Source organism: Delphinapterus leucas, chromosome 15 (genome assembly GCF_059928025.1).
Source record: "Delphinapterus leucas isolate spDelLeu-1000000601 "Yukka" chromosome 15, BTC_Dleu_Yukka2, whole genome shotgun sequence".
NCBI classification, from domain to species: Eukaryota; Metazoa; Chordata; class Mammalia; order Artiodactyla; family Monodontidae; genus Delphinapterus; species Delphinapterus leucas.
The window spans coordinates 40,731,262-40,755,978 of NC_143143.1; the positions used below are offsets into that span (position 1 = coordinate 40,731,262).

The 24,717-nt window shown below is 46.4% G+C and overlaps 1 protein-coding gene and 1 pseudogene across 5 annotated transcripts in view; both read left to right on the forward strand.

Moving 5' to 3' along the window:
• Positions 1-24,717, forward strand: part of RIN2 (Ras and Rab interactor 2) — a 102,035-nt gene that overhangs the window by 13,196 nt on the left and 64,122 nt on the right. For 3 of the 5 annotated variants that reach the window (XM_089896508.1, XM_030763579.2, XM_089896507.1), the window contains exon 2: positions 22,858-22,958. In XM_089896508.1, the coding sequence (XP_089752634.1) occupies positions 22,858-22,958 (101 nt within the window). Of the gene's footprint in view, positions 1-17,722; positions 17,739-22,857; positions 22,959-22,987; positions 23,359-24,717 lie in introns of those variants that run through there. The other 2 variants (XM_089896506.1, XM_022594222.3) reach the window with 2 other exon arrangements.
• On the forward strand, positions 2,715-11,643 carry LOC149747444 (short coiled-coil protein-like; annotated as a pseudogene).

A 24,717-nucleotide genomic window follows, 5' to 3' on the forward strand; every position in this document is an offset into this window, starting at 1 on the left:
TCATCTTTATTGGCATATGATTGCTTTACAGTGTTGTGTTAGTTTCTGCTGTAAAACAAAGTGAATCAGTTATACATATACATATATCCCCATATCCCCTCCCTCTTGCGTCTCCCTCCCTCCCTCCCTATCCCACCCCTCTAGTGGTCACAAAGCACCGAGCTGATCTCCCTGTGCTATGCGGCTGCTTCCCACTAGCTATCTATTTTACATTTGGTAGTGTATATATGTCCATGCCACTCTCTCACTTCGACCCAGCTTACCCTTACCCCCTGTGTCCTCAAGTCCATTCTCTACTTCTGGCAGCCTGGTTTTCATTCTTAAGTACGTTAATTCCCCCCCACCCCGCCCCGGGGGTAGGGGGTGAGGGTTTTGAGTGATATCATTTCAAATTTACAAAAGAGTTGTGACAATGGCACAAAGGATTCTTTGTATTATATACTATCATGTATGTTATATAATATCACATATACATGCTATACAATTTCAATAAAAAGTTGCAAGAAGAGTTCAAGGGCCTTCCATATGCTCACAGAAGTCATCTGGCCATAGACAAGTTTCTTGTCTGAACCAAAATGCTCAGATCCAAAACCAGGCGAGAGCTTTCGGGCATTGCTTGTAGGCACCAAAGGAAGGCATGTGGGGTTGGACCCAGCTCTCTAGCTCCGGCCCCGACCTCAGGCCTGCAGGTCGATGCACCTGTTGTAAGATCAGCTCTTCCCTCCTGGAGGGTCTCAGCCCAGCCGCCTGGTTCCAGGAGGCTTGTCCAGCATTGGGAAGATTCCCAGTATCCTGGGCTGGGATGGTCACTCCTAACCATCTTGGTGTGTGAACATCAGGCTGTTCTCCATCCTGAGTGTTTGGTGTCATCAGGAGACAGAAGATGCCGAGGTGTAGGGACACATGACCACAGGGGCTGCATTTTATCCCGGCATCAAGAGGCCCTGGGTCCGTAGCTGTGGAATCGGTGGACAGGCTCTCCAGAGGTCATACCTCTTCACATCTTGGACGCTCTGAGGCTTCGCTTCAGATGACCGTTACCTTCTTAGGGGACCCCAGGGTTTAGAAGCTGGAGCTGGGCCATTGTAGCTTATTTCCTCCAAAGACAGTCCCTGTAGCACAGATCTGTAAAAAAGACAAAACAAAAAAACTCTGAAACCCTGTTTTCTGACTTTTATGGATTCTGGTTTTTAACTGTGGTAAAACATACATAAAAGTGACCGTTTTAACCATATTTAAGTGTGCATTTCTGTTGCATTAAGTACATTCACATTATTGTACCCCTGTCCCAACCATCCGTCTTCAGAACCTATACATCTTCCCAAACTGAAACTCCGTACCCATTAAACACTCACTTCCCCTTCCTTCCTCCCCACCAGCCCCTGGCAGCCACCATTCTACTGCCTGTCTCTATGAACTTGATTATACTCTAGGAACCTCACATCCGTGGAATCGTACAATGTTTGTCCTTTTGTGACTGGCTTATTTCACTCAGCATCATGTCCTCCAGGTTCACCCACAACGGAGCATGTATCAGAATTTCCTTCCTTTGTAAGGCAGAACAGTATTTGATTATGTGTATAAACCGCATCTTGTTTATCCATTCATCCGTTGGTGACCATGTGGGCTGCTTCCCCCTTCCACCTATTGCGAGTAAGGCCGCTATGAACGTGGGATGGATTCTGCTTCTAAAAGTTTTTTTTTTTTTTTTTTTTTTTTTTTTTGCGGCACGCGGGCCTCTCACTGTTGTGGCCTCTCCCGTTGCGGAGCACAGGCTCCGGCCGTGCAGGCGCAGCAGCCATGGCTCACGTGCCCAGCCGCTCCGTGGCATGTGGGATCTTCCCGGACCGGGGCACGAACCCGTGTCCCCTGCATCGGCAGGCGGACTCTTAACCACTGCGCCACCAGGGAAGACCCTCTAAAAGTTTTTAGTTCTCTTGCCCTGAGTACGAACATTAAAACGTCTCTAATAGAGGAACATCACCCACAAGGTACATGAGCATGTGTGTTGTGGGGAGTGTGTGAAGTTAAGCCTGAGTCTCTTGCAAAATGCAGCTCCTGGTGTCTGCCCACTGGGGCAGGGGCCATGCAGTCTGCTCGGTGAGCAGAGGGGCGGCACTGTGACTTAGGACCAATTAAAGTTGTCCAAGTCACTACCGGCTGTGGCCACTCACCAGGCATGTGTTTCCTGTTACTTTTCTCTGTCTTACCTTTCCGGTCACATTGTAAGCCTTTTTAGGGACAGGGACAATGTCTTTCAGTGTCCATTGAGCCCAGTTCCCCAAAGGTGGCCGATCTTCAATAAATGTGTGTTGACAGTGGCTCTCATTCCAAATCTGCTATCTCCCCGTGCTGTGCGTGGACATCTTTGGTGTCCAGATATGCCAAATATGTACTTTCCCACCATCAGAAGGACTTTTCAACAGCTGTTCTCTTGTTTGCAGCTGAGCAGCTGAATTAAATTAGTGAATGGAAGTCTTAAAACAATTCGAGTTGATTAACCTATATATATACATATATATTGGTTTTGTCCTCAGGGCTCTTGGACCCCTACAACCTTGTTCCACGTCAGCCAAGGAGTTTGTTGAAATGCAGAATCTCAGGCCCTACCCCAAACCTAGGAACCAAGACCTGCGTTTTTGACAGGATCCCCAAGCGATGCACGTGTGCATCCCAGTTTGGGAAATACTAGTCTGGGGAATATTGTTCTGCTAGTTTCATTCTGAATGATAAAGAGGGTTGAGACCCTCTTTATCAAACTTGTCCTGTTTGTGTAGAGGAGAGACGAGGCCAAGCTAGCGCTGGAACGCTGTGCCCCATTCTGGTCACTTTACGTAAGCAGAGTTGCAGGAATAGTCCCGCGTATACCTGTTACCTGGGAACATTAGGGAGGGACCAAGGCACCCAGCTGCCTCAGGTGGAGGAGGTAACCTGAGAGGCCTTGCTCTGAATTTATAGCGAAAAGAACCACACTGGTTGGGGTCCCCAGACGCAGGTTCAGAGACAGGTTATGAACACCAGCAGTCTGTTTGGGAGGTGACCACCAGAAGCTCAGGTCGGGGCGTAGGGAGGTGAGACAGAGAAGGGAGAACAGCCACTGGGGCTCAGTCCCGCTGGGGGCCTTGGGGAGACTGTATAGTGAGCATCAGAACTGTCCCTCCTGGGTGAGGGGAAGCTGGGGTATCTGTGCATGGAGCCCCTCCTGCTCTGACCTCATCCGCCCACAGAGCATCTGCAGCCTTGGGCAGAGGCGTCCACGTGCTTGCAGTGGAGCCTGAGGGAGCAGCGACCCCGGGAGGTACGGGCGGGGTGCTACCTGTACCTGCTGCCTGTATCCCATCTGAAGTTCTGGGGTGCCTCGGCCGACATCTACATCAGAGCTCCAGGTCCTGATGAGGAACAAAGCCTTTGCATTTTAGTCAGTTTCAAAGCCTCAATGATTCATCGCCTGCGAGTTACTAATCGTCTTCAGGAGACTGAAAATGACCAGACTTTACATTGTCTTACAATCCAGAGTCCCTTTTCATAATCCGTCTGCTTTCTTCCTTCCCTAAATTAAATATATGTGCTCAGAGGATGTTGTCATACTCGATTTACAGAAAAAACATTTTTGATGATCGATTCTAAATTTTTCATCTTCATGTTGCAAGTTGGAGGTTCATGTCTCCTCTCCTGTTACTTTCCCCTTGAATCCTTACTCCATTTCTCTTTTTAAAAAAAAATTAAAATTGAAATTCCAAATACGGCAGTTACTATTCCTAGGGGCCATGTCAGCATCTCCTCAAGTCAGCATTTCCTTAAGAGTTTCTGTAGAACACTGCTCCTCGGAAAGTGTCCTCAACAGAGTCTTAAAGACCAGAAGGGCTTATAAGTGGAATCTAAAAAACTAATAAGACACATGAACTTATTTATAAAACAGAAACAGACTCACAGACTTAGAGAATGAACTTACGGTTACCAGTGGGGGAAGAGTTGGGGGAGGGATAGACTGGGAGTTTGAGATTGATATATACACACCACTATATATAAAATAGAGAGCTAATAAGGACCTACTGTATAGCACAGGGAACTCTACTCAGGACTCTGTAATGGCCTATATGGGAAAAATATCTAAAAAAAGAGGGGATATATGTATATGTATAACTCACTCACTTTGCTGTACACCTGAAACTAACAAAACATTGTTAATCAACTATACTCCAATATAAAATAAAAATTAAAAGAAAAAAAAAGATCAAGAAGGCTGTGGAATCCTACGCACTCTGTTCTCTTCCTGGAGACCCTCACTTACACCGGCTTCTTAAAAGGTTTTGAGGAGTCCACGTGAACTTGTTTAATTGAATGTTTAACCCAGTTTCATTGGCTATTTCCAATGTTACTGGAGCAGTAACTCTTGTTTTGGAATCACGCCTGTTCACATCCCACACTGCTAGTGTTGGGTGAAAACATTTGAAGAAATGCCACTTGAAACACTCTCAGTGCATTTGAAATTAGTAGCACTGGGGTGGGCTGAGCAGAGACAGTGGGCACAGGAAAATTACAGCTCAGAGTTTGCACTGCTTTTTGTAGCTAGGGAAAAAAAAAGAGAGAGAGAGAAAACTTCCTTACATGTAACTGATGTTTTGGAATGAGGAGTGACTCTGATTCCATGCTGAAGTTAACCCTTGGCCTGTAATTGAGTAGACTTGTCAAAAAAAAAAAAAGGTGGGCTGTGTGGGTGAGGTACAGCTCTGAGCGTCAACCCGGCCTCGAGGGGAGAGGAACATAATTCATTAGCTCAGGCCATGACAACTGGCAGAGCATCCCATTTCCTTAGTTTTATCAAGGCCTGCACCAACCAAGCGGTATATTCCTGGCACTTCCATTTGGCAACTTTGAGTACCTACTGGCCGACTGTCATATTGCCAAACCCAGGAGCTCTGAAGACTGATCTAACTGCTAGGCTGTTAACTCCAGGCTCTGTATGAATTCCACCCGTTGAACTGTCCTTTTACTTCTCTTTTTCCCAAAGAAGATAGCTATTTTTCCTATGGAAAAAAAAAAAAGCTATTGCAGAAAAAATTCTTAACGTAAAGAAGAGCGAGAATATCACCTATATTGTGCCCTCTTTAATTGCACCACCTGGAAATGAGCCCTGTGAGGATCTTGATGCTGATGGATACAGGATTTTGCTTTCTCTGTTTGTAATTCTAGTGTATTATATTAATCCATAGATAAATACATTACATAAATGGGCTCAGAGAATACATACAACTTTCTTTCCCACTGAATAACAGGTCTCTGTATTTATATACTGACATATCAATAAACATATATATGTGTGTGTATATATATATATGACAGAATCACCGTTTTAAGGGCTGTATAATATTCCAGTACCTTGCTGTACCACACTTTTAAGGAGGCCACTATTATTAGACACTTAGTCCTTTTTCCATTGTTCATGATTATAAATGATGCTCCCAAGAACCTTCTTTAACATATACCTGATTGCTTCTTTGGATCAATTCCTAGAATTGGAAATGCTGAATTCAATCGTTTGCATACTGAGTTGCAGATATATACATTCAGATTGACTTCCAGAAAGGGGGAGTCATTATTTCTCCTCCAGGGCTTATTGAAAGCCCTGTGCAGGCAGCTGCTCGGTAGGAAGCTGGAGGTGGTAAAAGGGAAGTGAATGTGACTTAGATATTTATGCCACTGCATTCCGGAAAGGCTAAGGGGGGCAGCTGGCCGTCACCAAGAGTTTGAGCCAGAAGAGGCGTTAGAAATCCATTGATGTATTGAATGCTTGAGGAAACTGAAGTCCAGAGAGGTTAAGCGACCCACACCCCTCACCCTATACACACACAGGGCCAAGGGCCCACAGTCGTCAAGTCTCTTAGGATGGATAGACGTGAAAAACATAATTCTCATACAAATACATAGTGAGCGTGTGTCAGAGATTGATTTAACTCATTAAGGAGAAAATCAACAAGTTATTAAAGCCAATCATAGATGGCAGAGACTAGCAAATAAAGAGTGGGCCAGTTGGTCCAAGTGTCCAGACCTGAGGTATCCTCTGGATCCCTCCCCCTGCCGGTGCCTCAAACGGCAGACCATTCACCAAGAATTTTGTATCCAAGGCCCAGAAGTTTTGTTACTGAAGGTGATGAATGCTGACATGGATGCAGTCGATGCTGAAAATCAGGTGGAACCGGAGGAAAAAACATGACTTATTAACCAAGTGTTGGAACTCCAACACACACTTGAAGATCTCTCTGCAAGAGTAGATGCAGTTAAGGAAGAAAATCTGAAGCTAAAATCAGAAAACCAAGTTCTTGGACAATAGATAGAAAACCTCATGTCAGCTTCTAGTGTTTTTCAAACAACTGATACAAAAAGCAAAAGAAAATAAGGGATTGATATCCCTTATGTCTTACGGAATTGCTGCTGACCTTTTTTTCTTTAAAACTTGGATAGATTCCAAAAGTTATAGTACTTTTGTCTGTGGCTTCACTGAGTGTTTACGAAGATAATGTCAGATCTAAGCAAAATTAAGAGCATAACAGGAGACTTCCATGAGTTCGTGTATTATGTTAGTCTACAAAAATGTGCAGACGTATTGTAGAGACTTTATAATTAGAAATGCATATATTTGTGAAACTTGAAAATGAATGTTATATCAAACTTGCTTTGATTTATAGGTTTAGCATTGTCTTTTATTGTAGGCATAGGTAGAGATACAAGAAGATAACCACCGTGTTGTGAAAAAGTGACCAAAATCATGTACTGAATGCATAGCTTTATATACCCTGTCCACCATCGTGTGCCTCTTCTCCATTTGCTTTCTTCCCATTTTCCTTCCCCTAAGCAAAAAATTGGTTTCACATTTGTAAAAAGTAATTTTAGTTAATCTTCTAAGAGAGTAGCCCGAACTCTTGAAACTTAAGCAAAGTAAGATACTTTCTCAGTTTAGGACTTATTTGTTATATTTAGTAATAAGATAGGATAGTTGGTTTCTGTTTAATCAATTGAAAACGGGGGCTATAAAGATGAAGATTTTTCTTTGAAACTGAATGATTGTATTGGGAAGATTTGTCGTTAAAAACTTCCTTTGGGGCTTCCCTGGTGGCGCAGTGGTTGAGAGTCCGCCTGCCGATGCAGGGGACACGGGTTCGTGCCCCGGTCCGGGAAGATCCCACATGCCGTGGAGCGGCTGGGCCCGTGGGCCATGGCTGCTGAGCCTGTGCGTCCGGAGCCTGTGCTCCACAACGGGAGAGGCCACAACAGTGAGAGGCCCGCGTACCAAAAAAAAAAAAAAAAAAACTTCCTTTGCACAAAATAATCCACTTGATATCTGAAAAGACGAGCTCTGGTTGTGTGTGTGTTTGAAATAGAAAATTTTGAGGAAAAATAGAAATAGGGTAGGAAAAGTATTCAATCCTTGGTAAGTACTTGTAACCATCTCCAAATGTTTTTAGTCCAGATTTGCGGTATCTCTGGCACAGATTAGATTTGGGGGGGAATATATAAGAAAATGGATTAAGTTTGGCTAACCTTATGTAAACCACACCTAGAAGGGAGTAAAGTTTGGTCTCAGGTTTATTTGCAGTACCCAGATGATCAACTTTGCAAAGTCGCTTAAAAATGTTTTAGTATCAGAATCATGAATAAAATGGGAGAGTTTTGCATGTATACTAATTGATGCTTTCTCAGTATTTTATCTACTTCTCCCAGAATTTTCTGTAAACCCAACTACTGGTTTGCAGAGTTTTAGTCATTTAACAGTTTTTTAAATTTAGTTTGTAAAAGAAATATATATATATTAGTTTGTAGATTCCATTTGGTAAAGAAATCAGTATCAGAAGTAATGTTAAAATATTAAATAGGAAGAGAGATCCACTAATTTAGTTTATGGTTATTAAATTTAGGCTAATCATAGAATAATCTTAATGTTTGTATTGGTGTAAGATTTGATGACTTTAGCTGTATGAATATATAATAGTCATACTGCAAACATTTTGCATCCCTTTGTGACCTAATTTTCAAACATTTGAAGTTTTCAAACATTTGAAGTTGTGTTGCCGTTATGCTTCGCTGTTTAATAAAAAGCTGTTTCCAAAAAATAAATAAATAAAGAGTGGACAAAAGCATTTTATCTTGACCCAGCTTTAACATCTACCACTGGCCAGCTTTGTGTATGTAACTTTGCAAGGTTAGATATGGGCTTGATATTGCCGATATGCAACCATTTTTTGCACTTCCAACACTGCAATTTTATATAATTCAGCCTAACACAAAACTGGCTCAACGTGGACAGGGCAATAAAACCAAAACCTTTGGGGTTATCTTTTCTGCCAAACAAATATCATTTGCACCGTATCAATCTTCCACAAGTTCTGCATCTGACTTTACAGAGTCTGAGCCTTCAGCAAAAGAAAAGAGTTGAGGGAATTCGCTGGCTGTTCAGTGGTTAGGACTCGGCGCTTTCACTGCCGGGGTCCCGAGTTCAATCCCTGGTCGGGGAACTAAGATCCTGCAAGCTGTGCGATTCAGACAAAAAAATTAAAAAAAGAAGAGTTGAACAAAATGAGATCCCAGGCGACCCTTAGGCAGGCTTGTTAGATGGTGCCCAACTAGGACCTTGAAGGGAACTTTTTTTTTTTTTTTTTTTTTTTTGCTGTACGTGGGCCTCTCACCGCTGTGGCCTCTCCCGTTGCGGAGCACAGCCTCCGGACGCGCAGGCTCAGCGGCCATGGCTCGCGGGCCCAGCCGCTCTGCGGCGTGTGGGATCTTCCCAGACCGGGGCACGAACCCGTGTTCCCTGCATCGGCAGGCGGACTCCCAACCACTGCGCCACCAGGGAAGCCCTGAAGGGAGCTTTTTCGCTTCAAGTTTTGCATAGTTTTCTTAACTGTAGGAACAACTTTTGTGGCTGAACCGATGAGTGGGTGGGCAAGGCTGATTGTAGTGGTGAACCCACCCACATTGGGATTCCTCTGAATGCTCGAAGGCTGAAAGGGCAGCGCATTCGGGCTTTAGCTCTAGTTTCCCATGCGATCGGCCTCCCAGTTTCCTTTTTCCCAGGACCTGAGCAGAGATGCCTGCTCGCTGTGTGGGAATCTGCTCTGGCCAGTCTTCCTGCCTCTGACTTTGTGGAACACCTCTCGGGAGACTGTCACACCTGGAGGGGGTGCCAGTGTGACAGGAAGCTGGAAGGCTGGCTGGTCATCTGACCGCACCCATTTTGTAAGTTCCAGGATGTTAGTCCCACGCAGCACGTTTGTTACTAAGAAGACAGCAAAACAAGGCACTAACAATCGACCAACACAACCTCAGGCCCTTCCACTTGAGCTCCATGAAGACAATTGACAGCGCATTTCGATTCTAAGATGTACTGATTTTCAAAATTTACCATCTCTTTAGTTATTTGTATCCTGTAGTCAGGGGTGTGTTATAAGCCTCTGCAAAGAGGCTTTTTGCAAATATGGTCACATCTTTTTTTTTTCTTGATGGTGTCTTATAATGATACTATCTTAAATTTGATGGAGCACATTGTATGTCTTTCTTCTCTGTTGTTGACCTAGAGTACTCTATATATGTTTCTTTTTTTTGCAAATATGGTCACATCTTTTTTTTTTCTTGATGGTGTCTTATAATGATACTATCTTAAATTTGATGGAGCACATTGTATGTCTTTCTTCTCTGTTGTTGACCTAGAGTACTCTATATATGTTTCTTTTTTTTGCAAATATGGTCACATCTTTTTTTTTTCTTGATGGTGTCTTATAATGATACTATCTTAAATTTGATGGAGCACATTGTATGTCTTTCTTCTCTGTTGTTGACCTAGAGTACTCTATATATGTTTCTTTTTTTTGCTCATTTCCCCCCAGCTTTATTGAGACATAATTGACCTCCAGCACTGTTCAGCGTAATGATCTGACTTGCATACATCATGAAATGATGATCACACGAAGTTGAATGAACATCCATCATCTCATATAGATACAAAAGAAAAGAAAAAGAAAAAAGATTTTTTTCCCTTGTGATGAGAACTCTTAGGACTTACTCTCTTACATTACATCCCAGTACTTATTTATCTTATAACTGAAAGTTTATACCTTTCGACCACCTTCATCCAATTTCCCCTCCCCGACCCTCCACTCCCACCTCTGGTAACCACAAATCTGATCTCTTTTTCTATCAGTTTGTTTGTTTTTGAAGTATAATTGGGCTACAAGACTAAGTTAATTTCTGGTGCACAACGTAGTGATTCAGTATTTCTGTACGTTACAAAATGATCACCACTGTAAACATGTCTTTAAAATCTTTTTAAAATATGCAAAATCAAGACTTCAGACACAGATGCTGAAGCCAGGGCTGTAGAAACATTAGTGCCAACTCTTAGAAAGAGCTTTGTGCTTCTGTCGGTTAGCTTATTATTTCACCTTAAAACACAAAGCCACGGGCAGTGATATGGCGATATCTGTGACATCTGAGGTCATTGAAGAATCTAACGCAACACGGGCCTCAGACAACTGACAAAGTAAACCAGGACCTCAGCCAAATGACTGTTTCAAGGTACACCACACTGGCTGCTTCCATGTTTCGTATGTAGAACTACAGACACTCTGTGTATCTTTATTTTTTAATCAATTTATTTATTTAATTAATTTATTTTTGGCTGCGTGAGTCTTTGTTGCTGCGCGCAGGCTTTTTCTAGTTGTGGTGAGCGAGGGCTACTCTTCGTTGCGGTGCGTGGGCTTCTCATTGCGGTGGCTTCTCTTGTGGCGGAGCACGGGTTCTAGAGCGCAGGCTTCAGTAGTTGTGGCTCACTGGCTTAGTTGCTCCACGACATGTGGGATCTTCCTGGACCAGGGCTCGAACCCGTGTCCCCTGCATTGGCAGGCGGATTCTTTACCACTGCGCCACCAGGGAAGCCCCACTCTGTGTATCTTAAAAAAAATTTTTTTTCCAATGTAACTAAATTTAAAGTTACATCAGTGTTTGCTGTGGAGGATCATTTCAAATACGGTTAAACTAACAGACAGCTTTGGGCTGGGCCTCTAGAAGTGGCACCGACTTATTCCCCATATTTGGGCCTCCCCATGTTTGGTGGCAAGTGTCTGGCAGGGTAGAGCCAGTGCGGGTCTGTCTTACAAGTCGACAGAAGCCATTTACAATTGAGTCATTAGAGAGGCCGTGTTTTAAAGCCAACGGCTTCCGCTCAGTGAGAGCTTAATCATGGCTCAGAAGAGGGCTCTGCGCTCTGCATGTAGAACCACATCGGTGTGTTTGCTGGTGAATAATTGAAAACTCTTAAGCGGCACCTTTGCAGTGGCTGCCGCAATGTCAGCTACTTCCCCATGGTGTCCAGCTGAGGCTCTAATGGTCGGGCTGGAGTGCCACCCACTCTGTGTCCTGATTTACCCCTGGTCTAGAAGGAAATGAACAGGGAAGTTACCAAGAGGAAGGCGGAAGAGGGAAGAGCACCCATTCATTCAACAACTCCTGGGCCCCAGACTTTCCTGAGTTCAGAGGTCTCCACAGAGCAGAAGGACACCATTCCTGCTCTACAGAATTTACATCCAGGTGGGAGCCATTCGAGAGAGCCTCTGGCTCCAGGAGGGTCCCAGATGCAGGACCATCAACCTCAAGTGGTGAAAGAGGGCAGCCAAGTGGGAAGGTTGGGGGCATCTTGGGTCAGTGTCTCCAGAAACAAACCCAGAGCTAAAGATTTTCATGAAAGTGGCTTATCAAGAAGTGCTCCCAAGAGAAACTCATAGCGGAGTGGGGCAGAGAAGGTCAGCAAGGGTCCAAGTTCAAGCACAGTTCCCTGAGGGTAACTTTGGCTCCATCTTAAAGGAACAGAGGTGAGGGATCTGGAGTATTTACACCCCAGCGCCCATCAGTCAGTGGTCCAGAACTGACTCTGAGGGCCCTTCTGGGTCTCTGTGCACCAGACAAAGCAGGTTCCGTCCTCCGACAAGGGACTTGGGGCTGGCCGTGGAGGGCCAGTTCCCGTCCCCTGAAGGCGTTGGGGAAGCACCTAAAGTGTCTGGCAGAAGCACCAGTCTCGGGGGAGGCCACTGTGCAGCCTGATGTTTGCAGGGCTCTTCAGATGTGGGGAAGGCCCAAGAGGCTAAACGCTACTGAAGCCTTGTCCCTCGATGAGGTCCTGCAAGGAGTACCAATGCACATAAGGGGCACCAGTACTGACTGGGTCTCCCCGAATTTCAAATATTTCTACCTATTCAAAGTACATCCATGCTGGACTTCCCTGGTGGCTCAGTGGTTAAGAATCTGCCTGCTAATGCAGGGGACATGGCTTCAAGACCTGGTCCGGGGAAGATCCCACATGCTGCAGAGCAACTAAGCCCGTGCGCCATAACTACTGAGCCCACGAGCCACAACTACTGAAGCCCCCACACCTAGAGCCCGTGCTCTGCAACAAGAGAAGCCACCACGATGAGAAGCCTGCGCACCACAATGAAGAGTAGCCCCCGCTCGCTGCAACTAGAGAAAGCCCACGCGCAGCAACGAAGACCCAACGCAGCCAAAGATAAATAAATTTATTTTAAAAAAACAAAAACCAAGTACATCCATGCTTATCAGGCCCCTAACAAGCCCCATGGAATTCAGGTGCCCGGGAGGACATAGCACGTGGAGGGCTCCCTCGTGGGCATTGCCGCAGGACCTGCGTCCCCAGCAGGTACAATCAGCCAGCACATACCGCATCCTTAACCCCAGCCCATACTTCTGGCACGCCTTAAACCAGACTCTCACTTTTCTGTCCTCTGACGGTGGTGGTATACATCGCTAAGCCCTCTCCCCACGGACAAACACTAAAGGTGCCCGTCTGCTGCGGACTTGGCCTGCAGCACGTCCTGGGACTCTTAAACAGCCCTGAGAAGCAGGCCTCAGAGTGTCCTCAGTTCATGGATGAGAAAATTTAAGGGGTCAAATTATTTCCTCAAGGATGCCTTGCTTGAATTAGCAGAGCCAAAGGAATTTGAAGCCGGGCCTTTAGCCAAAATTCTGCTTTTAAATATTCAGTTATTCACTTGTGTTTGTTTCTTCTAAATACTGCTCTTTACTGCTTTGTGCTAAAAACAGAAAGTCACTCGTGTCAAACCATTCACTTAACTCAGAGGATGGGGAGGGGTGGATTGCTTGTCAGCTTTTCCTCTACGTGAGTGTGTTGGAGATAGGCTGTATTTTTTTTAATTCCAAAGGAGAAAGTGGAATAAAAAGGTAGTGTGTGTTGTTTTTGGTAAATGGGAAGGTTCTGATTGTGGTTAAGGGGCCGTTTTGGATCAGCAGGGCTAGTAGGGACTGTGGCATAAATACTGTGGCAGCCTTTGGCTTTCCATTTGGAATGAAAAATCCAGGGCAGAGCTCATGCCTTGTGGGCCACCCCCAGCCTTTGGGCAAATTGAGGAAAAGCAGCCTTCTGGGCACATTCTTTGGTCAGCAGAAGGCACCTTGGGGCAGCTGTAGGCATCCCAGGGCCAGGGTTTAGGGGCGGGGGACTGGGGGGCATGGGTTACCAGCCCTGGCCTTACTATAGACATCTCCTCACCTCCTCGTCCTGACTTCACAGCACACTCAGAATTAAGTCCAGATGGATGAAAGGCCTACAAATAAACAAATACATCATATGTACATAGGAAAACTATGTGTGTCTTAGCATAAAACAGAGGAGACTTTATTACTTCAAGATAAGGTATGTCTTCCTAGCAAAGTTTAGTCAGCAAGAACCGTAAGGAACTTTTGATTCTATCAACATTGAAAGTTTAACGAAACGTAAAAGACGGAGACGCAGGATGAGAGAAAATCTTTTAAATATTTGAGACAATGGATTCATATCCACAACTTACACAACTTAAGAAAAATCAAGAAACCCCAAAACGGCAACAAGTAAATGAACAGGCAGTCCTTCCGAGGAAGAAATACAAATAGACAACAAAAATAGGTAGGGGAGAAAAAGTTGCCACCCCAAAATATCTCTTTGGCATGCAGATTATTTAGAGTTGAAGACAGTCACCCAAAAGACTCAGGAAGGGGACTTCCCTGGTGGTCCAGTGGGTAAGAATCCGCACTTCCAATGCAGGGGGCCCGGGTTTGATCCCTGGTTGGGGAACTAGATACTGCATGCATGCCGCAACTAAGGAGTCTCCATGCCACAACTAAGACCCGGCACAGCCAAAATAAATGAATAAAATAAATATTAAAAAAAAAAAAAAACTCAGGAAGAACCTTTGACCTTCCCCCTAAACTGCCTAAAAGAATGCAGATAGAGGACCTGTTCCAGGAAGGGAGCCGTCACCATAAATACCTCTAATATGAACGAGGTGGTGGACAGGAAGTCTGTTCATACTCCTCTCTGGGTCCCATTGTCTCTGCAGGGCCCAGCAAACCTTTGTTTCCCAAACATCTGCTGTTCCATCTCATGTGAACTGCCTTCCTCCGCTTTGAAACCCCAAACCACTATCCCAACATCCTCTTTTGTCTTGAGCTGAAGGTGGTATACAAAGGTTTTGGCATTTGGGTGAGTTACTCAGTTCTCCTGGGTCTCTCCCATGTGTACATGTTATTAAACTTCTGTTTGATTTTCTGCTGTGAATCTGTCTCATTTTAATTTATTTAATTTAGTTTACTTCTTAACTCTTAGACCAGCCAGAAGAACCTAGAAGGGTAGAGGAAAGTTTATTCCTCCCTGACACATATAATCTGGGCAAAGCACATTAAGACAATAAAAAGCCACTTGTACTCATCAGATTAGCCAAAGCTTAGAAGTCTGATACCAGCAAACACTAAGTGAGGTGGATGCTTTCAAAGAAGGTGGAGGCACTGTAGCTGGACACGGACCCGGGGAGAGCCACGTGGTACCATCTCAACCTATTACGTGCCTAGAACCTGGCATTTTCTCTGAGGTTTCACACAATGCACAGGGCTGTTCATTATGGTAAGGATTGTGACAGCAATGTATTGGAAACGACCTAAGCATCTATCAAGATAGAATGGATACGACTTCCCTGGTGGCGCAATGGTTAAGAATCTGCCCGCCAGTGCAGGGGACACGGGTTCAATCCCTGGTCTGGGAAGATCCCACATGCCACGGAGCAACTAAGCCCATATGCCACAACTACTGAGCCTACACTCTAGAGCCCGTGAGCCACAACTACTGAGCCCACACGCCACAACTACTGAGGCTTCACTCTAGAGCCCATGCTCCACAAGAGAAGCCACCGCGACGAGAAGGCTGTGCGGAGCAACGAAGACCCACGCAGCCAAAAAAAAAAAAAAGAATGGATACATGGTATATTCCTCCTGCATGGTTTATCCCTCTGGTGGAAAACCACTCCCACTTAAAATGAATGAACCAAGGTTTCGTGTATCAACATGGATAAATCCCACAAGATTTCCTTGGGTGAAATGAGTGTAAACAAGGTATAGGACAATACATCAGTACGATTCCATCTGGTAGAAAAAGCACACAGTGATAACATTCAAGAGTGATACATACAAAACTGATCGTTGTGGTTCCCTCTGAGTAGGTGGGATTATAGGTGTTAGTCAAGGGAGATTAGTTTTGTTTGTTTTTGGCTGCGCCATGCGACATGCAGGATCTTAGTTCCCCTGCCAGGGATCGAACCAATGCCCCCTGCATTGGGAGCGTGGAGTCTTAACCACTGGACTGCCAGGGAAGTCCTGAGGGAGGTTAGTTTTAACTATGTGGACTGAAAAAAATGCACAACCTAAAAGTTGAGAATTATATTTTATTCGGTGGACATCCTGAGGTGATAACTCTGAGGGACTGTTCCAGAGAGGTCAGGGAGGAGCCAGATATATAGGAGTTTTTGCAAAAAAGAACAAGTAGTCTGAACATCAAAAGATTACTGTTCATTAAAGAAAAAACAGACATCTCAGATTAATGAATTTAGCACTTTCCTCTGGGAAAGATGCAAGAGTCTGGGCTCATTGACATCATTCCTCGGTATGCACCGTAGCTATCTAGGGACGCTATCCTGTTTTGAGTCCCCTCAGGGTGCACAGTCAGGGAACTGCAGTGGCTGCTGGCCTGATGGCCCTGACATCCTTTGTTTACTGATATGACAGGCAACACTCTTCATCTACAACTACAATAATCTGTGTTTTTCATGGGAATGTATTATGTTTGTAATTTTAATTAAATTTCAAAAATGTAAATGCAAACACTCTTGGGAGACGTGACACACACAGAGTAAAAGCAAAACAAAGAAAAGGGCAAGGTTCCGAGATGCTCCAACATTATTCCCGAGACACTCCTCTGCAGGTGAAGGGAAGCAGCTTTCATTACTTCTTTGTTTCCATGGTGACAGTTCTTGGGGGCAGAGGTCATTTGAAAGTTTGTAGGAAGTCCATTATTTTCCAGACTGCTTCAGAAAAACTCCAGCATGGGGTGTGCCCGCAAGACCAGGAGCCTTCTCCAGCTCAGCAGAAGCAGACAGGAAAGGCAGTTGTCAGGGTCAGTGGTTGTTCATGACCTGGAGCTGGGTCTAATCCCACAAAGCTGATAGGATTGTAAAGGCCAATCACACCCCAAGGCCAAGTTGATGCACTTGGGGAATAGAAATTCCGTGGCTAAGGGCCAAGCACTTGATTTTTCCCACACCCTAGGTTTCAAGTCTTCATCTTTCAGTGGCACATCCTTTTCAGAACCACGGATAACATTCCTGAGTTGGTCCCGGAATTCCAAGAGTGCTGTATCAGAACTTGCTCTATAAGTACTTTCTCGTTTTATTTTTACTTGACCTTCAAGAGAATTTTTCTCCTTTTATCTAACCCTGAAAGAAAGAAAACAAGGTTTGGAATCCCTCCCTTTTCCCTCCCTCCAGCCTGCCCTGCAAGCAGGGGTGGCAGACAGCAGCTTCTCTCCCAGTCGGTGGTGGAAATTGACATCTAGCGGGCAGATCTCGAGATGAGAGACTTCTGGGCAGACAGGCAGAAGGAGGGTTGGAGTCTGCGAACACTGGTCTTTTGTAGATCCTGTCGGCTGCTGGGGATGAAATGGCCTCTTTGCAGGCTGGGAGGTGTGTGAGTCCGTTTTAAGTGTCAGCTTTATCAGCTCTCTGCTTCCTAGCAGGTCACCATTGATATAAAGAGAGAATTTAACTAGGAAGAGAATGCGAGAGCATTTAGGGGCATGCCGCAGAATGTTTTAATGTCACCATCCTACTTAATCATCCAACTCTCTCCCCCAAAGCATCCAGGGTCCAGGGATGAGTGGGCCCAGATGGGTCCAGGACTCAGCTGACAGGAGGCCGAGGTGGGATTTGAAGGCAGGTCTTTCCGAGCCCCAGCTGGGGCGCTCACCACCCCTCCTTGCTGCCAGACCACCCGGGAGTGTCTGGAAGCTGGCTGCCTCCACACTGTGCGCGCCTGCTGCTGGAAGTGTGGCGCCGAAGGTGAGGGTCCCGCCGACTGGGACGTTACCCAGAGTGACTACAGAGTGGTCCACATCAGCGTAGACTCCTGTACCAGGCTAGAGCCCGGCAGCGTAGACTCCTGTACCAGGCTAGAGCCCGGCAGCGTAGACTCCTGTACCAGGCTAGAGCCCGGCAGCGTAGACTCCTGTACCAGGCTAGAGCCCGGCAGGTCCCGCCTTGTCCAGGCCGGGTCCTGGGTGTGACGTCGGGAAAGAACCTGGGACTTCCCGAATTCTTCTCCTGCCCTTGGCCTGGCTGCCGGAGAGTGTGAAAATCGCCTAGGTGAGCACTTCCTGTGCTTTGTGTTGGGGCCCCGGGGTGCTGGCTTTCTGAGCAGAATGAGGGAGGGACCCAGAGACCCAACCCCTGGCTTGGTCCCCCTGTGGCGGCTGCAGAAGGGCTCGTCCTGCTCGTACGTCCAACACACCAGCCCCGTCTCCCCAGGGGGCGTGGCGGACACAGGCAGTGCCCTGGCTCTATCAGGGCGGGTTCTGCCGTGCCCTGACTGTGTCACTGCCTGTGGAGCTTTCTGGAGAGATGGATCACACCTGCTGTGTCTTAGTGCAAGAACTACTGTCTCACCAGCTCAGTGCCCTGAAACCTGATGGCCCATCTCTGGAGATGATTCACTGAGGAACAGCCCTTTGACTCTGTTGCCTCCTTCCCAGGTGTCCACGGCATGTCCTGGGCAGCCAATCAGGGTTGTGGACAGAAGCGCTGGCTTCCCAGCTTGGCACATGCTTAGGCAGCCCCTTCCCCCTTGAAGGAATTCTCGACAGGGACCAGGATGTGTTGGGGTTTCGGGTTGTGTAAGTGGGTTTGGAGAAATTTTGATGAGGCAGCACTGACTTGGATAAAGCGCATATTTTGAAACCACTGTTGGCTTTAGCATGGGAAAGGGCTAAAACAGGTTCAAACTGGTCCCTTTTGGTGGGTGGTAAGTTATCTCTGTTTGCCCTCAAGGCCTCAGATCTGGAAGAACATGAGAGCACAGGGTTGAGGTCAAACATCTGCAGGAATTAAAACCAATCACACACACGCACACACACACACGCGCGCGCGTATCCGGGGACAACGTGGGGAACAGCTCAAAGCCCATCAGTGACATCTGGGCTGACCTCAGGGCACGGCAGAGACTTCAGGATGACTCTTATTTTTGGAGGGGCCTGGCTGGCGTATAAACAGGTCACTCAGAGGCAGGCCTGGCTCTGGACCCCTAGCCTCTGGTCCATTTGTCGGGTAAATCTGTGCTGTCAGGTGGATGAGTTTGGGGTCGAAAGGGATGGAGGGGCTGAAAAAGCCCTCATCCGGCCTGAAGAGTCCCATAGCCATCCAGCCAGGGGCAACCTCTGTCATCACCCACCTTTGTGTCTTGGGATCACTACGCCTCCCTCTGCTTTACAGATAAGCAGTATTACCTGTGATTTGCCATCCAAGTGCGGCTGAGTGGCAACCACAGTTTGTAGTATGTGTTTGGGACAAAACAGCCTGGCCGAAGCGGGTCAGCTGCTTTTCCTGGGAAAAGCCATTTGGGATTTTGACATTCAGATCACCGTTGTGGCCGTGAAGGGGACTGAGGGCGGAGAGGCTGAATGTGCTGCAGTGGGAATCTTTCCTCCGAGGTTTGCCGGAGGCCAAGGCTTGCCCGAGCCCGAGGCTGGGCCTCCCCAGGGCAGGCCTGTGTGTCCTGTGTGTCCCTCGTGGGCTGTGTGTGGCGCTCCTGTCCAGGACCCCAGCCACGGCCTAGAATGGGAGGGGGGACCTACCAAGCTCACCCCACTCCTCCCACCGTTTTAGTTCTTCCTTTTTCCATTTTCATACGCATCCGCCCTTTTTCTTATTTTCCTAATAATTTTGATGATGAAGTCATTTAAACATACAGAAGATCACACATGATACTAAAACACACATCACTAGCTCCGTCAAATCTCATCATTTTGTCATGTTGCTTTAAGAAATGAAAAGTTGCCAGACGTTGAGCCCCTCTACCTGTGCTCACCTCCGTTCACTTCTCTTCTTGAGGTTTAGGGTGATAACCCTGTACTGCATCTCGCGGTTGTCTTTATTTATGTGTATATCTACAAACCCTCAATAGTACAAGTTTGCCTGGTTTTAAACCTCATGTACTGAATGTAATCCTTTTCAACCTGTTTTGTTTTCGCTTTTATGAAAACTTTCTTGAGCTTTTATGTCTATATATGTGTTGATCCATATAATCTGGTTCATTAATTTTAACTGCCATGTAGTATTCTATCCCTCCATTTATCCATTCTCCAATTGATGGACATTTAGGTGCTTATAATTTGGTTTTCTTACACATGGCGGTACAGCCAATATTCTTCTCAAGGTCTCCCTGCACCCATGTGCACGAGTTTTTCTCGTATGTAGTACGTATGCAGGTCTGTGTTATCTCCAGCTCTACAAGAAACTGCACATCACTCTCCAAAGTGCTCTCCAAACGCTCCTCCAGCAACACGTGAGGGTTTGTTTTCCCACGTCCTCGAGTATTTGGCATTGTCAGACTTTTTAATCTGTGCCACTGGACTGTGTGTAAAAGATCTCCTGGTCTTCTCTCCCAAGGCCCCAGTGCTTCCAGAAGCTCCACCTACAGCCTGCACCCCAGTCACACACGAAGGGGATGGACTTGGCTGGTCTCCTGTCCCCTGACTTCTATGTATTGGGAGTGCACAGAGCTGTTTGCTGGGGCCCCTTCTCTAACTTCCCCGCCCCCTTAGGTAATCTCTCCTTGTCACAGGACTTTGAAACACTAACACCTATTCCAGTGACTTCCAAACGTACAGGTTGTTCCACCCTTCATATCAAAAGCCACTTAATACATTTAATTGATGGCCAATAAGCACCTCAGTTAAAACTTAACCTGGGGCTTCCCTGGTGGTGCAGTGGGTGAGTCTGCCTGTCGATGCAGGGGACACGGGTTTGTGCCCCGGTCCGGGAGGATCCCACATGCCGCGGAGCGGCTGGGCCCGTGAGCCATGGCCACTGAGCCTGCGCGTCCGGAGCCTGCGCGTCTGGAGCCTGTGCTCCGCAACGGGAGAGGCCACAACAGTAAGAGGCCCGCGTACCGCAAAAAAAAAACCCCAAAAAAACCTTAACCTGCACAGTGTCCAGCTTGATTTCCTCCTCAAATCTAATCCTTCCCCATTTTTTCCCATCTCAGTCAAGGGCACTGTCATCTCTCTAATTGCTCAAGCCAACAACTTAGGAGTTGTCCTTGATTCTTCTCTTTCCCCACCGCCACGTTCAGCCCGTCAACTTACATTAATTTCCGTGTCCAGTTGTTCCTGGATTTCCCCCCTTCTTTCTAATTCCTCTGCTACCACTTTGACCAAAGCCACCATCACCTCTTGGCTGGACCATTGCAGTTGCCTCCTAACTAGTTTTGCTGCTTCTCCTTACAAACCGTCTCTAACCCACAGTCAAGGGGATCTTTTTAGAACATAAAACAGGTAAAATGCCATTCCCCCACTAAAGCCCTCCAATGGTTCTCAGTTGAAAACTCAAATCCAAGGGTACCGTGATCTAGAAGGCGGACAAGGTCTGGTCGCAGGCAGACTGCACCCTTCCACATGCCTCCCTAACCTCTGGGACTCTGTGTGGATGGCTCTTCCCTTGATCTTTTCATGGCTCTCTTGTCATTCAGGGCTCCATCACTTCCTGGAAAACCTGTCCTGACCACCCCGCCATAGCTAGGGTGGCCCTTTAGCTGCTCCCTGCAGCATCACTTGACTCTCTTTTCATTCTGGAACGTCTCAGTGCTCAGTGCTCTGGTCTGTGTCCCACCAGAATATCATCTCCGTGAGGACTGTCAACCCTACTCTACACTTGCAGTGCATGGCAGGAAGTGGGTAGCCATAAAGTTATGAATGAATGAATGAATGAGTAGATGGACGTCAACATTTTGGAACAGTCTCTAGGCTCAAAATGAAATTGCTGCCAGAGTCTGGGTGGGATGAAAGCTGCTTGAGGCAAGACGACACCTGTCTTTAGCCAAAACAGTGATTCTCAAGCGTTTTATAAATCCCAGGGCCCCTTCACACTGTTAAAAATTATGAAGGGCCCTACAAACTGCTTGTGTTCATGTGTATTATATCTATAGATACCTGCTGTACCGTAAGTCCCCTACATATGAACCTTCATGTTGCGAACTTTCAAAGATGCAAACGTGCGTTCACACGCCCAGTCACATAAGTTAGTTCACGTGTCTGGTGTACATTGTCATGTGCGTGCATCCTCTAGAAGTGGTTGTGCTTTTGTGTTCTTTACTGTACAGTACTGTATAGAGTACGGTAGTACAGTATCTTTATTTCAAGCCCAGGATGTCCGGAAGCAAGCGTAAAAGCAGCGGTATATAGCCAATTGTGTTAGTTGGGTACCTAGGCTAACTTTGTTGGACTTAGCGAACAAATTGGACTTACCAACACGCTCTCGGAATGGAACTCATTCGTATGTAGCGGACTTGCTGTATTACGAAATAAATGAAGAAAAAATTTTAAATATTTATTTTAAAACAGTAATTGATTACATGTTGACATAAGCAACATTTATGTGAAGTAATTAACTACATTTTTAAAAAATGGATGAGCAGTGACACTTTGAGAGCCTCTGTTCCACACACGCAGAGCCGGGTTAGCACCAGTGAAGATGCTTTTGAATGAGCAGTTGGGGGTGCTCAAGAATTCACACCAAACTTCAGGGTCAGATGTAGCCTCTTCCAGGCATGTGGGCGGGGAAGCGAGCCCACACAAGTCTTTTCCAAGAAGAGGACACATTTACCCATCTCTTCCCCCTGTGGCTCCCTGACTGCCCACTCACCTGCTCCCAGCCCCACACAACCCTCTCTCTTCCCTTTCCCCTAACAATCTTCTCATCAAAAAAAAAAAAAGAAAGAAAGAAAGAAAGCAAAGAATAAGACGAGAAATAAATTTAAAGTCATTGGAAATTGATTTGCCAAGTGTATATATCTTTGAAATAGGCTTCTTTCTGTAACCAGAATAAGGATGGTATACATTTTAACCCAGGGCACCCTTTAGGAGTTTTCACTTTGACAATATGAATTTTGAGGCCTGCCTGGTTTTGCCAAGATTTACTTATTCCTCTTTGTAGTCATGTTGAGAAGCCAAACTGGGTGTCAATATTTATTTCTTAGGGCGATACCGAAATCTAAGTTCTTCCTCTTTCTAAGAAGCTGCTCCCTCCCTCTCTATTTTTTGCCCCCTCCCCCCCCCCCGCAGCTGGGTAAAGGAAATTCACAAAGCCAGGATTTAAAAAAAAACAAAAAAAGGTGGTCATCTCTGTGCTCCTATTGCAGCGGCTGAAGCTGCCCAGCTCTGCACACGCCTCTTCCACTTCCTGACGTCACACTATTTTTGTCTTTGAATAGCTCATTGACACAATCGCCTCGGAGATTGGAGAACTGAAACAGGAGATGGTGCAGACAGATGTCAGCCTGGAAAATGGCCTGGGACCCACAGAAGCCCACAGGTGACCGAGGCGATTAGGCGTCGGGCGCGTGATGGGGGCGACGTGAGCCTGTTAGCCACGAGGACTGCCGTTCCGGTCACCCCTCAGGTTTGGGAGCTGGGGGTGTGGTAGCCGCTCCAGAAGAAGCTCTCTGTAGGAGGTGGGAGTGGCCTAGGAACCAGTTGTCCGGGTTCCCGTTAATCCCTGTGAAGGCACTTGAATTTTACACCTTCTCCATTCCTCCTGGCATCAGAACCTGGAAAGCTAAAGTTCTGTCTGTCACATCCACCTACTCACAACGATGGAAACAGTAACGCAGTGGGATCCTCCGTGTGCAAAATAGAATTCAGTGTAGCCCGTGTCAGTCTCCAGAAGGTTTAAAGGGAGCACTAAAGAGGATGGACTCATTTTGCATTCTCAGGTCAGAAAAAACCCCAGCCCCTTCCGTGGCGCTTAGCCTGAAATGCGATCCAGCCCAGTGTATTGGAAATCGGACGTGGGTGTGAGTGATTAAGGAAGGCACTGGTTAGATGTGTTACAATGTGTTCACATTGCACGTGGTCTAGGTAGGTAGTTAGGGACTGGCTTTTTCTGCAGAATGGGGGTGCAGAGGTCGGGGTGGGGGGCAGGCGGAGGAGATCCCCCAAACCTCTTCCAGCTCTTGGAGGCTCTAGTTCATTTCTAGCAAGGACAACAGAGTATAAGCAGTACAGAAACGGCATGGACACTTGCTGCCCCGGAGGCCAGATTCATTGTCAGCTTCCACCTTTTCTCGGGAAATGGAGTCAAGGTTGCCTGGTGGGTGCAGGGCAAGGGTGAGACCTGCAGAGTTGGTTTTGCTTGCAAGTCATGAGACGGGCAGGAGGGGTCCTGCAGAGGCAGACGAACCATGTTCTGGTTAGCCAGGCAAGTTTCAAACCAGCCAGACTTGTTCCTGCCCTGGAGGAGGGGAGAGCTGGCACTCCCCGCGAGGCACCCTGCAGCTGGGAGATGGTACTTCCACACCCTGCGTCTCTGGAGAATTTCCCCCTTAGCTGTGGAAAATTCTCGTGCCTTCCATTTCCTCTCCTTCCTACAAAAACGACGGAGGTAGACCAGGTGGTCCTCACCGTGGTATTGTGTGATTCCCCTTGATCTCGGTGTGAACAGCTTTGGTGGTTTCATTTTTTCCCCCATAAACTAGACAAATGCACAATGATCTTTGATTAGAGATTTTCTGCTCCATGTTCAGAGTAGTTCCAAACTCTGTGGAACTTTTAGCCAGAGGATCTCTCTTTACCCTTAACATCTCCTTTAAGCTTTTCAAATTTAAGAATGACTGTAAGCATTCCACCATACCTTTTTTTTTTCCCAGGTTAATGTCAGTTATTCTTGAATGCTTTGTTGGTTAACACTGAATTTATGAATTTTAAAAGGCGTTTTCCTTGTTTTTTTTTAAATGGGAATCAGAAAAGTCAAGATTGTCTTTATTTAACGATGTATATGGTGTTTACCACGTGCCAGCCACTGTTCTAAGTGCATTACAGCTGCCAACTCATTGAATCTCCTAATGACCCTATAAAGGAAAGCTCCATCATGACCCTCGTTCTGCTGGTGTGGGACCCATGTGACATGGAAAAAAAAGCCAGCCTGAGGAGGCTGTGGCTTCTGTGCTGGGGTCTCTCATTGATTGTTCGGAAGCGTGGAACAGTGACTTTGTTTTAACCCCTCCACTTTGCCCAGCAGAGAAGTCAGGAGAGCCAGATGACGGGGGCAGGGTATGGTGAGGAACACTCTGAGC